General features: G+C 41.1%; 1 protein-coding gene across 1 annotated transcript in view; it reads right to left on the bottom strand.

Moving 5' to 3' along the window:
* Positions 1-11,622, bottom strand: part of LOC121856327 (rac guanine nucleotide exchange factor JJ-like) — a 75,490-nt gene extending 63,868 nt beyond the window's left edge. Inside the window, exons 1-2 of the mRNA XM_042351804.1 lie at positions 11,590-11,622; positions 11,098-11,207 (exon numbers count right to left, since the gene is read on the bottom strand). Coding sequence (XP_042207738.1) covers positions 11,098-11,207; positions 11,590-11,622 — 143 coding nt within the window. The remainder of the gene's footprint in view (positions 1-11,097; positions 11,208-11,589) is intronic.
* Between the last annotated feature and the right edge of the window lie 5,882 nt (positions 11,623-17,504).

The following is a 17,504-nucleotide window of genomic DNA, read 5'->3' as shown; positions in this document are numbered from 1 at the left end:
AAGGAGAAGTGACAACAGCCCTCACAAGACAAGAAGCCAAGGTCCTTCTTTACCAGTTTAGAGGCGCAGTTTGCCGAGATCTTGTGCCCTGACACCTTGTTGTAAAGGATGGCTTCATTGTAAACAAACTTCTCAAGGAACCAAGATGGTGGAGGAGGAGGTAAAGTCCTGACCAGTGTTATATTTGTGTTGTATTTATGCCAGATGCTAAAGCTCCCTTAAGATGATACTAAAAGCTCCCTTGAGTACGATGCTAACACACAACTATAGATCACGTAGACAATTTTCCTTCTACACACACACACACACACACACACACACACACACACACACACACCTCTAACCAAAAAATAAAAAAAAAACTCTCGCACAAAATCAACCAGCCAAAAATTACACGAACATTCGACGTAAAACTTTGACAAAATAAGCAGCCACTCTCACCCTTTGGATCGCTTCTTGCGTCCAAACAAGAGCGACCGAGAACTGTTTATTGGGTGAGATAAAGGTGCACTGAATACACCTGAAATACAACCAGGTAAGGTAAGGTAAGGTTAGAGTTTTACTTGCATTAGAGGTTAAATAATAACAATAACAAGACAGCGCATGACAGGCATTAGGTCCAACAAATGGCCCCGTAGTGAATGGCCCAACTGGTCCATCCCCTGGTAAATGGCCATGTGTCAGTGAAGACTGGGACAGCAGCGATAAGCATCACATCTATCTAGGCTAACAGATCTGGAACCTAACCTACCCTAAATCTGGTCCACTTTTCTTCTGCTCAGTGTTGATATTTTACCATTGACTGTGATAACTGCCTGGGAAGCTGAAGTTCTTTTTCCAGCGATGATGATGATGATGATGATGATGATGATGATGATGATGATCGTTATTATTTGGTTGTTGGAGATTATTGTTGTGATGGTGGTTGTTGGAGATGATTGTTGTGATGGGGGTGTGTGGTGGATGAGGGTTGTGATGGTGGTTGTACAGTTTTGATGAGAGCTGAAATTTAGTATGAGGTGCAGGTGATCTTGAGGGGATAGTTCAGTGCACTATCTTGCTCTTATCTTCACAGTGCGGTTGCCCCAACCTGGGCAAGTCCCTTGCACAGGTTGAAAAGGGGCCCAACGAATCCTGGTCTGGCCCTGAGTTGACGTGACAGACAGATCCGACGAGAGAGAGAGGACAAGGCACACCAAACGGATTACTTATAATGACAAGATAGATACAAGGCCGCTACTATGCCCCTCCCCCACCAGCTGACTTCTACAACCTGGCCAAGATATTGTCAGGTGTTCTCTAGGCGTCAGGAGACCAATGAAAGATGCTGATACTGTAAGAAGACTTTTGGAGATGTTGTGGATATCAGGAAGAGGAGGAGGAGAAGGAGAAGAAGAAGAAGAAGAAGAAGGAGAAGGAGAAGGAGAAGGAGAAGAAGAAAAATATAATAAATAATAGGAATACCAATAACAACAATAAACAGAACGACAAGACTAAGAACAAGTAAAATAAAAACAAACAAATAAAAACAACAAAACAACCACAAGCAAAAAAATATAAAATAAAATATCCAAGAATAAACACGAAGAAAGGAAATAAAATAACAACTAAAATAAATAAAGAAACGAGAGAACAAAGGGAAGTAATTAAAGTGAAGTAGAGACAGAGTGAAGTAAGAGCTGAGGACAGGATGCAAACTTCCCACGAGCCTTGGTAATTAGGTCACTCAGCCAACAACAAGAAAATAATCAATGCTGTAGTGACCTGCTATCACTCCACTATTGTCCCTACTGACACATTCTCTCCTTTATGTCTTGACAGGGGTAGAGGGTGGTGTTTGAGTGGGGTCGGAGAGGGGTGTGTGAGGGGTGGAGGGTGGTGTGTGAGTAATGAGTGGGGGATGGAGGAAGGGTATGTGTGGTGAGGTGTGTGAATGTGTGTAGAGGGATGTATGTGTGGTGAGTAGGGTGGGGATGGTGTGTGTGTGTGTGTGAGATGAGGAGGGGTATGTGAGTGATTGAGTGAGGTGGAGAGGGGTGAGTGGGGTGTGTGAGTGGGATGGAGGGTGCTGTGTAGTCACATATTGGTCAGAAATATTCATAATAGACTCACACTTCCGGAGTTCCAACGTTGGTAGTAAAGGGTTACTCTTACCTGCTGTCACAGTTAAAAGCTTCCCTGTTAAAAGTGACGTTTGTTGTACACTACTTAAACGTTTTCCGTCCCATGTCAAAAGGCGAGACATTCAGCGTGAAGTTGTTTGCTGTATAACGTTTGTATATAAATGAGAGTCAAACGTTACTGTTCGATATAAGGGAAACAAATGTTCTACAAATGCTACAAAACGTTGGTACATAGTTCCATAATAAACGTTGCTGCTCAGTTAATATCCTTTGGTGCTAAATGGCACCTGTTCTGGACACTGTCAGCCGGCGTCCTGCTGACAGGTCGTTGATATCCCCGTCCTCCACTCACCACCACAAAGACCAGCTGATAACCCACCACCCCTTGCAACACTAGCTGCTGCGACTAGCTAATCAAAAGACCTGGAACCTAATCAAACGAATCCCAAACCTAACTTAATCAACCAGACAAATCTGACCAAACTAATTCCCAATCTAACCAACCACTAACCTAACCTAATTAACCACAAGCTTATCTAAACTTAACCTGTCCTAACCAAATTGAAACCCATTACAACTTGACCCGAACACTTCACAGTTAAACCAGACTGTTGGAGAGAGAGAAAAAGAGAGAGAGAGAGAGAGAGAGAGAGAGAGAGAGAGAGAGAGAGAGATAATAACCAGTTACCTGTAGAATCAGTCCACACCAACACCTGTTAATTACTCGGCCATCATTTTCTTTAGAGTCAGTCACGTTATGTCACCTAAACACTGAATATATTTCCATCGTTGACAGGCAATCGAAGCTAAATTTCCTGTCTCCAATTATATCTGTCAGGCGATACCGTCAATTATATCTGTCATGCGAAACAGTCAATTATATCTGTCAGGCGATACCGTCAATTCCAGGAAATAGTTTCACATGCACAGTGAAATATTAAACGTAAGGTAGGTCAGATTTATAACCTTTGATATTTTAGGCGTGTACGTGATACAAATTGTATAATATTGTACAAAATACCTGATGTATAATACGGGATATAAATTATTTACGATGTATAATACAAAATAGACATGTAATACGGAAAGTAAAATATACATTATAAAATATATCATACTACAGAAAATAATACAACATATACTATAAATACTATACTAGTCAGCAGAATATACAATATACAAAACATACACCAGTAGATAAACAAGACTAATTAACACGTTAGGTTGAGGTACGGCCCAGGACACAACTTTGAAGACGATATAGTGAACAGTTATCATCCAGTAAATCAACCTTTTCAAGATCTATTTCAATGTACTATCTCTCCAGTTTCTCTACCTCTTAATAACAGACACACGGACAAGACTCAGCATACACCATGTAGGCACAACACGGAACAGCTTACTGGACTACTTTAAAGGATTAATTACCGGGTCAAGTGTAAACAATGACTTTAAGTCACATGTTTATACAAGATTAATTTATTTATTTTATTTTTGCTAAAATAAATAAAATATCCAAATTGGTAAATATTAAGTGAGTATTAGATACTGACTATTTTTTTTCTTTATACGGGGAGTAGCCCACCCGGGCACAGGTCATCGACCCACAACGGGGCCTCGGGGGCGAAAAAATAAGAGTAAAAATAAAATTAAAAATAGAAGAGAAAAAGATTATATTAATCTACACCACAAAGATGCCGGAAAACCAGCTTTCTGATGTGAGACAGATTGTATGAGTGTGGAAACAGAAGAAGGCAGAGCATTCCACAGTTTGGCTGTGTGAGGGAAGAAGGAGGTACTATAACGGGTTATTCTAGTGTGACGACATCCACAGAGAAACGGTAGGCACTGTTTACGAGCCCACGGCCTTACCGGCGGTACACAGGATGCCAAATCCACCGAACATTGTCCGTTAAAGTACCTGTAAAAGAGAGAGAGTGAAGCAACATTGCGGCGAAGAGAAAGGGAAGAGAGATTGTCGACTAAAGGAGGAGAGTTAATAAGACGAAATGCCTTTGATTCCACCCTATCTAACAGAAGAAGAGCCACCCCAGATATGAGAGCAGTACTCCAAGTTAGGACGAATGAATCCCTTATATACTTGAAGCAACTGCTCAGGAGTGAAGTAGCTACGGCATCTGTACAACATTCCCAGCTTTCTGGAGGCAGCTTTAGCAATGTTGTTTGTGGGTGTGTGGCTTCCATGACATATTAAAGGAAATGGTGAGGCCTAGCATATCTATTTTAGAATTTGGCAGAATGATAGCGTCCTGAAATGTGATTGGTGGGAGATCATATATTTTGGAAAGTGTAATTGGTAAATACTGTGTTTTATTACCATTGAATGAATACTGAATATAGTAATGAATATACGAGTCAACATTATATAACTCAGGATCAAGTGAAGATTAACCCCTCTTTATATCACCTAAAGATTAACCACACTAACGCTAACCTAACCTAACCAAACTTAACCTAATCTAATCCAACTCCTCAAAATAGCGTTAGGGTGTTTAATCATCGGGTAAAATAAGGTGGGAGCCTCAGCAATTTCCTCCACCACTTTATGCCTCAGCAGTTTCTTGCACCACTTTATGCCTCAGCAGTTTCTTGCACCACTTTATGCCTCAGCAGTTTCTTCCTTCACCACTTTATGCCTCAGCAATTTCTTCCTCCACCACTTTATGCCTCAGCAGTTTCTAACACCACCACTTTATGCCTCAGCAGTTTCTTCCTCCACCACTTTATGCCTCAACAGTTTCTTCCACCACCACCAACCTTCGTCTCCCAACACCCAGAGAAACTTAACATTATCTGGGTCAAAATAGTGAGACACTGGGCCACCCTCTCTCTCTATCAGGTTATCGGGACGGCTGTTTTCCCCTTCCCCTCACTCTGGCCTCCTCTCCCTTCCCCTTCCCCTCACTCTGGCCTCCTCTTTCTCTCCCTTTCCCTCACCCTGGCCTCCTCTCCCTTCCCCTCACTCTGGCTTTCTCTCCCTTCCCCTCACCCTGGCCTCCTCTCCCTTCCCCTCACTCTGGCCTCCTCTCCCTTCCCCTTACCTCTTCCCTTCACCCCCATTTCTCTCATATGCTCGTCCCTATTTCTCCCTACCTCTTTCCCTCACCTTTGCTTACCTTCCCCTTACTGATCACCCACATCCCTTCCCCATTAACCTCACGAACTCGTCCTACCCCCCATTTCCTCCTCTTTAACCCCTCCCTGTTTCCCCCGTTCCTCTCTCCTCTTAACCCCTCCTGCTTCCCCCATTCCTCTCTCCTCCTTAACCCCTCTCTATTTCCCCTTCCTCTCTCCTCCTCACCCCTCCTGCTTCCTTCCTCTCTCCTCCCCCACCCCTCCCCTTCCCCTTCCCTCTACCCCCCCTCACACAGAAGTTAATCAAGGATCTCACTCAGAGGACCAGAGTCGACCTCCCAGAAATTTAAGAGTTGTAAAATGAGTCTAACAATACATCAACAGTCAACAATGGTAATAATAGATGAAAGGAAATGAAACTTGTGGTTACAGTTGGTAATAATGTACTACTACTACTACTACTACTACTACTACTACTACTACTACTACTACTACTACTACTACTACCAAGAGCCAGACCTTCACCGCCATTTAATTATCTTAAAATTAACTATCCTAATCCTAACTACCCTGGCTTCGAATATAGGTTGGACGGATATATGAGCGATAGGGGTTGGTGCAAACGGGGCTACCTAGTATGGGCCAATAGTCTCGCTGCAGTTTCATTCAATCTTATGTTCTTATTTTCCTCAGATATTATACACACATTTAACGTGTCTATCTACCTGTTTGTCTGTCTGTCTAGCCAGCGAGCACAATTCACCGCCAAAGCGCAGTGAAGGCTGGTCATTATTCAGCATTAAACTGGCTGCGATTCATGCAAAATCCTTCACTACATACACCGCCACTGTTACATATGTAAGAGCCGCCTTATTTATATACTATTATAATTTACATACGGTACACATATAGGCTACAGATACATGCTTTAAATATATATGTATATTGATATATTTCACCACTATGATAAACCACATTCATTTCAGTCAAATAATTCAGTTAAATTGTTCATTGTCGGAGATATATTATGATAATTCGGAAATGTTTGCAAAGCACAACAGTTGAAATGACATTATAACATTGTGACTGCCCGACCAAGCATGTGGAAATGTGTATATGTATATGCGTATTTATGTATTCATGTATGTATGTATGTACGCATGTATATATGAGAGAGAACAAGCCAACTACCTTTTATATATCCCTTAAAAGAGTATAATGGTGATGAAATGGGATATTTTCTATATATTTTCTGTCATTTTGAATTTTTCGGACACCTCCCTAGGATGACACACCTAATATTGACGTTATTATTACCTCAATAATAATAACAAATTAAAAGACACAGAAATATAAAACCAACATCCAGCTTACCCCCCCCCACCCCCCCCCGGATAAAAATATCAAGAAGAGAAGAGAAAGTAAACGAAAGGAGATTAACTTTCTTTCACTTTCTCCCCATTTTCAAATCAGCGCCGTCGTCATTTTTCTCTATAATTTATATCATCAACTGTTTGTCAAATATTAACTGTGTGAGATACAAAAGAGACGCAACCAACTGGAAGAGACGATCGCTATTAGAGTCATTAAAACACGGTAAATTCCCTTTAATATGACCTGGAATGAGGTGAAGAAACAATGCGGATGTTGCTTATTCCTATCGCCAACTCTCCCCATCACCATTGCCAGTTAAATTCATAAACAATTTACTATTTCTTCGCAAGCGTCACTAACCTAACCTAACCTAACCAAGTAAATGAAACACAGACCAACAAAATTTAACTTCATTTGCATCTGTTTTAGAAATGATCCGTTAAATTAAGAAATCACCGACAATTATTACCTTTCCTTGCAATTACTAAATAAATAACCAACTTACAATACTTTGGTCTTCCCTCTGCAATTACTTCAAGAATCTTAAACTATACTAATAATTTCTTTTGCAATTAATAAAAAAATATTAATTAAATTAAGGCACCGCCATCATAAATTAATTTTCCGAGCAATTACTACAAACACCATCAGCTAACTGAATCAGGAGTAGAGTAGCAGCCTTTCATTAGGGCAATTAAATGCTGCCTCCAGTCCCTTACTTTTATGTGTGTGTGTGTGTGTGTGTGGGACGGTATTTATATGTTTACGCATGTGTGTATGTCTGTCTGTCGACCTGTCTGCATGTGGGTGTATATGTAAGCGTGTGTGTGTGAGTGTGTGTGTGTGGAGGGGGGGGGGGACACTATCTCATTCCTCGTGGCCAAAATAAAAAAGATTCTCCGGTATTTTCAAATTCAGTGGGACATAATTTATTATCAACTTAGGGCAGGGTTTAATGGACGTATATTTACTGGGTAGAAAGTAATGGTTTATTTCACCTAAATAAAGAAAAGGGTTTTTTGTTACACTTGTTTTGTTTTAATACATATACATACATACATACATACACACAAGTTAATTTACTGATGGCGCAACTCATTCCCAGATCGTGGTGCCCTTTTATCAATCAGTCTCTCTCTCTCTCTTTCTCTCTTCAACAACTGGGGAATAAAGCGACGAAGATTCACCCATTTTACGACACACTGGAGAGATACGCCTGATTCAGTGTTCCCGACCTCAACATTATTCCGGTCGTCGTCACCACAGGGCCGCCTGACGAACACTACCGTATTCCCTAGTGTTAAATTATCACACATAAACAATATAATATTAAAGTGAGAAAACAAAACATGACTTTCACCTTTGACCTCTCTGTACTGTGCAATTATACAACATTATCTTTGAGCGAGTGACCTTAACCTTTCAGCTCAGATGTTTATACAAGTGAAGCAAATATCCAGTTCCTTAAAAGATCAAGACTGCGGTAATTATCAACACCTTCTATGAACCTGAGGGTAAGTCACGTTAATCTTCCTTTGTAATGTTCATACGACAAGTGGACCAAATAATATGTTCCTCAAGAGTATAATTTTTATATAAATTTTATTTTTCTGGCTTTACTGATAACAAAGCAGCACGTAATACAGTAAGTAAAATAAAATGCGATAATAAAGTAAGGGAGACGGAAGGAAGGAGTACCTCAGCAACGTAAAAATTACAAAATTAAAATATTAAAATTTCAGTCTCACGTGTTCACTCTCGACTCCACTACTTAAAATTTAATTGTTACATTCTAGCTAATTTTCCTGAGATGTATTAACAGCAGGTATGACCCAGGTGAATACTATCAAAAGGTAAATAACAGGTGTAATAAGAATTGGTCTTAAGCTGCGTTAGCTCACACACTTAAACAAAAAATCTCCCTGGCGAAATTCTTTACCAGTTAGATCAGGATAGGCGGGATATGGGTTGCGTAAACGTTGCCAAAAATTTTATGAAAACAAATTAATAATTATGAAATGATTTAATCGCCGTCGAGTTTTGCCCCAGTTTGGTCACGTCAGGTCAGGTCAGGATTGTATAGCAAAGGTCAAGGGCACAGCTGAAGGTTAAAGGTCAGATAGAAGGAAGGAAGGAAGGAAGGAAGAAAGGGGAAGGTATGCTAAACAGGGAGAAGAGGAATGTGAAAGGAATTAAGAAAGAAATGAGAAGGAAAGAAGTAAGGAATAAAGTAGGATAGAAAGGAAGAAAAGAAGGAGATAATGAAGGATAGAAGTAGGGTGAAATAAATTAGTAAATAAAATAATAAGGAAGTAGATTGGTAAGCAGGAAATAAGTTATAGGAAAAGAAACAAGGAAGGAAGGAAAGGGAGGAAGGAAAGGGAGGACGGAAGGAAAGGGAGGACGGAAGGAAAGGGAGGACGGAAGGAAAGGGAGGACGGAAGGAAAGGGAGGAAAGGGAGGAAGGAGAGAAAGGAAGGAAGTTGCGAACTCTTAAAAACTCGGGTAACGTGAAAGATGAGGAAGAACCATTTGCATCAGCGGTGAGACATTCAGGCGGATGGGCGGAAAGGAAGAATGACGAAAGTGAGACAGTGGGCGAGAAAGTTAGGGAGGAAAATTTACGAGAGCACGAGAGAGAGGGAGAGACCTGACCTGACCTGACCTGACCTAACCTTATCTCAATTACAAGGATGATACCTTAAGGGGGTCAAATGAACACCCCCCCCCCCCCAATCATATAAGGCTAAGAAGGCAAGCATCAACTCGCTGTTTCCCTGTTGGACGCTGTAATACTTCTGCCCTACACAGGATGTAAAGAAGGTGCTCAATAAACTAGTCCCCATGATGCAGGGTCAAATGTGAACCTGAAGACCCAAAACATTGTATCATGCCATGCCAAGTTTAACCTTTAAATTATTACCTTAATACAAAGTTTCTCTCTCTCTCTCTCTCTAACATCCCAGGGTCCTCTTCATTCCAATAGGAAATTACCCTCTGGAAGAAAGACCTCTGACGGGAATAAGGAATTTTTCTTGCCTCGGAAATCAAATATTCATAGAAATTTTGGGACTGCAAACTTTTGGTTTAGGGAAAAAATCAAATCCAATTCGTATTCAACTCTTTGTAATCAAATTCTTGGCTGGCGACCTGCGTTCACGGTGAAAGTGGAGAGGGGAGAGGGGGGAGGGGTAGAGATGTAGTGAGGGGGGAGGGTAAGGGAGGAGAGATAGGATAGGGAAGGGAAGGGAGAAAGGAGGAGGGAGAAAGGGTGGGAGAGAGGGAAGTGGTGGAGATGGGGAGAGAGGGGAAGTGGTGGAGATGTGGAGAGAGAGGGGAGGGTAGAGATGTAGTGAGGGGGGAGGGTAGGGAGGAGAGATGGGATAAGGAAGGGAGATGGAAGGGAGGGAGAAAGGGTGGGGAGAGGGAGGTGGTGATGTGGAGAGGAGAGGGAGGGAAAATTTTGGTTAGAAGGGGGATGAGGAAAGAGGTAGGGGTAGGAGGAGGGGGAAAAGGGAGAGAGGGAGAAAAATGAGATGTATGAGGTAGGGTAGGGGAGAGGGGAGAAAAGCGAGGGGAAGGGAGGGGACGGGAGGCGCTGGGAACAGGCAAAGAGAGTGAGATAGATGCGGGATTCATGGGAGGAAGGGGGAGGTAAGGGAGTGAAGAATGAAGATAAACAATAAACCAGAGTTGGCGATTTATTTATTTTGTTCAAATAAAAACAAATCTTAGATAATTTTGATTAATTCGATTTTTTATTTATATATTTTTCATTATTTTGTTTCTACTACAGTACAGTATACTGAATACTGTTCGTGTCCTGTCTGTCCACTGGTGGTTCAGACACTCCAGACTGAGTTGTCAGTGTTCCTAAAGTTAACACATTCCAAAGCTTAATATATTACACAGAAAAATCATAATAAACTTATATTATTATGACAAGACTTTTAAATCCCAGCACAAAATTACACAAGGATTTTCTTTTATAAACCTTAAAATTTATATTTCGTTAACTTCTGATGAAAAAATCGAAAAAAATCGATGCCAACCTTGCAATAAACTGATAAAAAAGAATAAAATATAGATCGATAAAAATAATAAGTAATAACTAAAAGATACGATAAAAATGACACACACACACACACACACACACACACACACACACACAGAGGCGCGTGTAAAAAACATACCATGAAAATGATGGATTTCTATCAAATTCGACCTTCAAAAGCCTCTGGAAGGTCAAGGATCCGTATTCTGACAGACTCACTTTTGCGAACTGGAAAAAGTCCGACGAGAGATCAACAAACAGGTGACTGAGATTTGTTCACTACTCTTTGTCTTCTTCATTCTTCTGTCTCTTCATTCTCTTCCTTCTTCATCTATCTCTTCTTTCTCTCCTCTTGTTTCTTCCCCCTTCCTCTTCCTCACATTACCAGTCATTAAAATAAGGATACCGGACATTAACTTTAGTTTACTGGATATTTTAACACCAGCATACCGGACATTAATACCAGCATACCGGACATTAATACCAGCAAACCGGACCTTAACACCAATATACCGGACTTTAACACCAATATACCGGACATTAATACCAGCAAACCGGACCTTAACACCAATATAACGGACTTTAACACCAATATACTGGACACTTTAACACGAGCATACCGGACATTAACACCAATATACCGGACATTAACACCAATATGCCGGACATATTCACACTCTAAGCCACGACACTATACACCAGTACGGTCACTATCCAACCCCTATGTATAAACCAGAAGGAAAAAAGAAACTAAACAAATTATTTCCCCATTACAAAGAGTAGAGTCGTGTTCCTGGCGTGATATCCTGAGATTACGCCCTTACACACGACAGCCGCCGGGTTTTATGGCGCAGCTTTGTAAAACTCGAACTAAACGAGCGACTTTAGTCTCGTTCATTGTTTTACAGAGGAGAGAGAGAGAGACAGGAAGTTCTTGCTTACCTGTGGAGTGCCACGCGTGAGCTGAATCCTCATTTTATCTTAATAGTTTCATAAAATCTCAGCTGTTTTTGTTTACAAGGTGTAAGAAGACTTGGGTAAGATCTGTATATGTGTGTGTGTGTGTGTGTGTGTGTGTGTGTGTTGAGAATAGGAGTAACTATGTGTACCTATTTCTACAATCACAATACCAAACCTAACCAATAAGACTAAAACCCATTACGACTGGGACCCAATAGGACCGCATCCCAAATATCAGTGGTTAGGTCATATTGGAGCCTCTCAGAACCAGACCCACTTACTCCACACTCAAAGCCAAGCGTCCAACCTGTCATCAATGATAACCCTACCAAGTAATCTGTCCAACACCGACCTCACACAACAGCGGTGATCCTTACAATATAATTATACAGACCTTAGTGGAGAGAGTCTACTCAGTAAATGGTTGTAAAAGAGTCTCTTCGTTAGGTGAGTCTCCTTGTTGTGGTGTTTATAAGTGAGTCTCTCCTTGTGGTGTATATAAGTGAGTCTCTCCTTGTGGTGTATATAAATGAGTCTCCTTGTTGTGGTGTTTATAAGTGAGTCTCCTTGTTGTGGTGTTTATAAGTGAGTCTCTCCTTGTGGTGTATATAAATGAGTCTCCTTGTTGTGGTGTTTATAAGTGAGTCTCTCCTTGTGGCGTATATAAGTGAGTCTTTCCTTATTGTGGAGTATAAAAGTGTCTCCCCTTGCTGTGGCGTATATAAGTGAGCCTTTCCTTATTGTGGCGCATAAAAGTGTCTCCCCTTGCTGTGGCGTATATAAGTGAGTCTTTCCTTATTGTGGCGTATAATTATATAAGTCGTCTCTTTGCTGCACGGAAATATACTGTGAGTCTATTTAAGGGGTATATATAAAGGAATATCTCCTTGTGGCGTATTTAAGTATAAGAAGCGGGTAGAGCGATTTACCTGAGAGAAGAAAAAATAGGAAGGGGAGGGGGGGGAGGGAGGGAAACAAGGATGGATGGGGAAGGAAAGAGTAGGGGTGTAAGGGAGTAAAGGGAAGGGAGGGAGGGAGGGAGGGAGGAGGGAGGAGGGAGGGAGGAGAGGAGGAGAGAAAGGTGGGAGGGAGGGAGGGAGGGAGGGTGGGTGGATGGGTGGTGGAGGGGAGATTTGAAATAGGCTTTCGGGAAATAGGGAACTTAATAGGGGATGGCAGATGGCTCGACCTACACACCAGGGAGGGATTGAGGGCGATTTTGGACCTTGTCGAGCTAGGGTTAAGGGAGTGTTAAGGTCCACCTTGAGATAACAAGGAGATAGGTCGATGGATGGTTGGGCCTTGCTTAGGATAGGTCGGCGATCATAGGAGGCTTGGCTGCAGGCAGGGAGGGAGGGCAGGGCCTCAGGGGTCATGCAGAATAAAACTACCGGTATTATTATTCCTACTTATTACTACTACTACGCACTTTTTTTTTTTATGAGTGTGGTGTAACCTAAAATTTCGTAAAGTAGTTCTTGGTTAAAATTTCGTAAAGTAGTTCTTGGTTACCTTGACACACCCAGTCTCTCTCGCCCCCCGGCACGAACTTACCGGAAGTAAGAAATGACATGTTATAAATTACAGGTAGGACATGACAACAATAATGATATTACCAAAAACAACAACAATAATAACTTCAATAATAATAGTAATAATAATAATAATAATAATAATAATAATAATAATAATAATAATAATACCAAAACAACAACACTAATAATAACAATTCCAAAAAAAACATTAACAACAACTTCAAAAATAATAATAATAGCAACGATAATAATAATAATAATAATAATAATAATAATAACAATAACACCCAAAACAAAAACAACAACAGCAACACTATAATAAACATAACCTAAATGTACCCAAAATAAGTAAACTTTCAAACTACAATTAACATCAACAAACGACCATTAAATAGCATTATAAACTGGACCCCAACATCACATCAACAAACTTTCACCTTCACAAACCCCTGGAAATAAACAACACCTGGAAATAAACAACACCCCCCGGAAATAAACAACACCTGGAAATAAACAACACACCCCTTGGAAACATACAACACACCCCTTGGAAACATACAACATACCCCTGAACATACAACACACCCCCTGAAACATACAACACACCCTGGAAACATACAACACACCCCTGAACATACAACACACCCCTGGAAACATACAACACACCCCTGAAACATACAACACACCCCCTGAAAACACAACACACCCCTGGAAACATACAACACTGAAACCAACACACCTCTGAAACATACAACACACCCCATACAACACACCCCTGAAACATACAACACACCCTGAACATACAACACACCCCCTGGAAACATACAACATACCCCTGGAAACATACAACACACCCCCTGGAAACATACAACACACACCCCCTGGAATACATTAGCCTGGGAAACGCAAACAAATTACTTACGAGAAGAGGAAAAAAGGAAAAAAAAACCCACTCTCTCTCTTGGCTGCGGTAAAGCAATGTCCTCGAGGTTGTGTTTACGACGCAACATGACGGTAGCTGCTCGTGGAAGATTTCAAACATAGAGAATTGTTTAAGAAGTTCAAACGTGTTATGGTTGTTGTATGAGGTGGTATGTGTATGTATAGGAGACGTTAATAGTGTGTGTGTGTATAGGAGACGTTAATAGTGTGTGTGTGTGTATAGGAGACGTTAATAGTGCGTGTGTATAGGAGACGTTAATAGTGTGTGTGTGACTAGGAGACGTTAATAGTGTGTGTGTGTATAGGAGACGTTAATAGTGTGTGTGACTAGGAGACGTTAATAGTGTGTGTGTGTATGGAGACGTTAATAGATGTGTGTGTATAAAGACGTTAATAGTGCGTGTGTATAGGAACGTTAATAGTGCGTGTGTATAGGAGACGTTAGTGTGTGTATAGAGACGTTAATGGTGTATGTGTGTATAGGAGACGTTAATAGTGTGTGTGTATAGGAGACGTTAATAGTGTGTGTGTATAGGAGACGTTAATAGTGCGTGTGTATAGAGACATTAATAGTATTGTGTGACTAGGAGACGTTAATAGTGTGTGTGTGTGACTAGGAGACGTTAATAGTGTGTGTGTGTGTGTATAGGAGACGTTAATAGTGTGTGTGTGTATAGGAGACGTTATTAGTATAGGAGACGTTAATAGTGTGTGTGTGACTAGGAGACGTTAATAGTGCGTGTATAGGAGACGTTAATAGTGTGTGTGTATAGGAGACGTTAATAGTGTGTGTGTATAGGAGACGTTAATAGTGCGTAGGAGACGTTAATAGTGTGTGTGATAGGAGACGTTAATAGTGTATGTGTGTATAGGAGACGTTAATAGTGTGTGTGTATAGGAGACGTTAATAGTGCGTGTGTATAGGAGACGTTAATAGTGTGTGTGACTAGGAGACGTTAATAGTGTGTGTGTATAGGAGACGTTAATAGTGTTTGTGTGTATAGGAGACGTTAATAGTGTGTGTGTGTGTATAGGAGACGTTAATAGTGTGTGTGTGTGTATAGGAGACGTTAATAGTGTGTATGTATAGGAGACGTTAATAGCGTATGTATGTATGTATGTATGTATGTATGTATGTATGTATGTAGAGGCGTTAATGGCGTGCCCTTGTGTGTGTGCAGGAGACGTTTATCAACAAAGGTCTGAACTATCAACCATTAAAGTCGACCTTCACAGAGAATTCATTACGCTTGAAGTATCGCTCAAGGCATAAAGAGTTTGTCTTAGTATCTTAGCTTACGAGACCTGGGGCAATTATTAAAAGGTCAGAGGTCAAAGAAGCCTAGTCAATATTATCATTATTATTTATTTTAATTTACATTATTATTTTTTTATTATTACTATTATTATTAGCAGTAGTAGTAATAAAAGTAACATTATATTACTATTATCTTCATTACATCTAACTCACACAAGACCAAAATAATTACAAGCTACAATAAATACCACCATCAAAGGGTTACGCCACCGCCCTTAAAGGTTTAAGTCTATGTAACTAAAATAATAGTGAAAATAACAATATTTAACAATTAGTACAACGGCTGGTGGACATTTTATTGAATTATATGTTAAAAGTTTTCGATATTGTACCTGAAGTGATAATTAATTTCCAGGTATCCAAATTGCCCTCTGGATAAACAGGTAAACTAAAAATAAATATATACACGAGGACAGCCACCTGATATACTGGTCAAGCGTGATATGATAAAATATATTTAGATGGGAAAGACAATATGTGGAGTATAACATAGGGGTAAAATATAAGGAGTATAATATGTTTTGATTAATATGGAGAAGATAACATGAGGAATATAATATAGGAAAGATAACACGGGGAAGATAACACAGGCAAGACACTGGAGACGGGACAATGTACTGTAGGTCGAAGTCTATGTTGTTATGCCCCCACGGGATTACAGAAGGTCCTCACCCACGACTTAGTCCTATGGAGGTATAGAAGCAGGTGGAGGCCTTAGCCTATCACAGGTAGAGGCAGCTGGTATCTCCATTCACGAGGGAGAGACAGCTGATATTTTTACCAACACGGGGGAGAGACAGCTGGTGCCTCAACCTCCAAGGAGAGCCAGGTGGTGTCGTTATCCTGCGTAAGTATAGACAGGTGGTGTTGATGGACCATCTGGCGGGGGGCGGGGGGAGCAACCAGTCTGTTTACTGTATCTTAATTATTGATGGATGTATGAGTTATAAACGACCAGAATATTGAGGCGGTCCTGTTGTATCGCATGCGGCAACACTATTACAACACACCAAGCGGCTTTGTTACAACACACGAAGCGGCTTTGTTACAACACACGAAGCGGCCTTGTTACAACACACGAAGCGGCCTTGTTACAACACACGAGGTGGCCTTGTTACAACACACGAGGCGGCCTTGTTACAACACACGAGGCGGCCTTGTTACAACACACGAGGCGGCCTTGTTACAACACACGAGGCGGCCTTGTTACAACACACGAAGCGGCCTTGTTACAACACACGAGGCGGCCTTGTTACAACACACGAAGCGGCCTTGTTACAACATACGAAGCGGCCTTGTTGCAACACACGCGGCTTTGTCAAACACGAAGCGGCTTTGTTACAACACACGAAGCGGCCTTGTTACAACACACGACAACACACGAAGCGGCTTTGTTACAACACACGAAGCGGCCTTGTTACAACACACGAAGCGGCCTTGTTACAACACACGAGGCGGCCTTGTTACAACACACGAGGCGGCCTTGTTACAACACACGAGGCGGCCTTGTTACAACAAACGAGGCGGCCTTGTTACAACACACGAGGCGGCCTTGTTACAACACACCAAGCGGCTTTGTTGCAACATACCCCAATAATCCTGCAACACACCATTATGGCTTCAAGCTCCTTCTCACTCCATGTCTAACACGACAGTAACATTGTCTCTCCCTCACTCACTCACCTCACCGTGACCCACAACTTACTCCGTAATAACACTTCACCTCTTGATACTTTTGGTGTAATTTGGTGATATTTCTCGTCGCCTTAAGTCTTGCCAAACTTAAGAGATTAAGGAATATTGACCCGTGATGTTTTTACATTGTTTGGTGTTATACAGTGTTATTCTCGGGGGCTTAAGTGAAAGGGAAGGTTTATATTTGTTTATTAATTACTACTATACACAGTCACCCAGCCTAAAACAAGACATACAAACATACGATAAACAGATCCATCAACAGCTGACTATGTAAACAAAGTCGACTTCCCTGACGGTGTAGCTAACGATAATTCCCTCATCCTGTGCTTTAATAGATAATTACGGTGCTTTATGTGTGCAATTACCAGCCAGCCATAAAGTTCACTCCTCGTGTGGCTCCCGTA

The sequence above is a fragment of the Homarus americanus genome, unplaced genomic scaffold (genome assembly GCF_018991925.1).
Source record: "Homarus americanus isolate GMGI-L3 unplaced genomic scaffold, GMGI_Hamer_2.0 scaffold48220, whole genome shotgun sequence".
NCBI lineage: Eukaryota > Metazoa > Arthropoda > Malacostraca > Decapoda > Nephropidae > Homarus > Homarus americanus.
The sequence above is the reverse complement of the archived record's forward strand: the minus strand, read 5'-3'. Positions and strand labels throughout refer to the sequence as shown.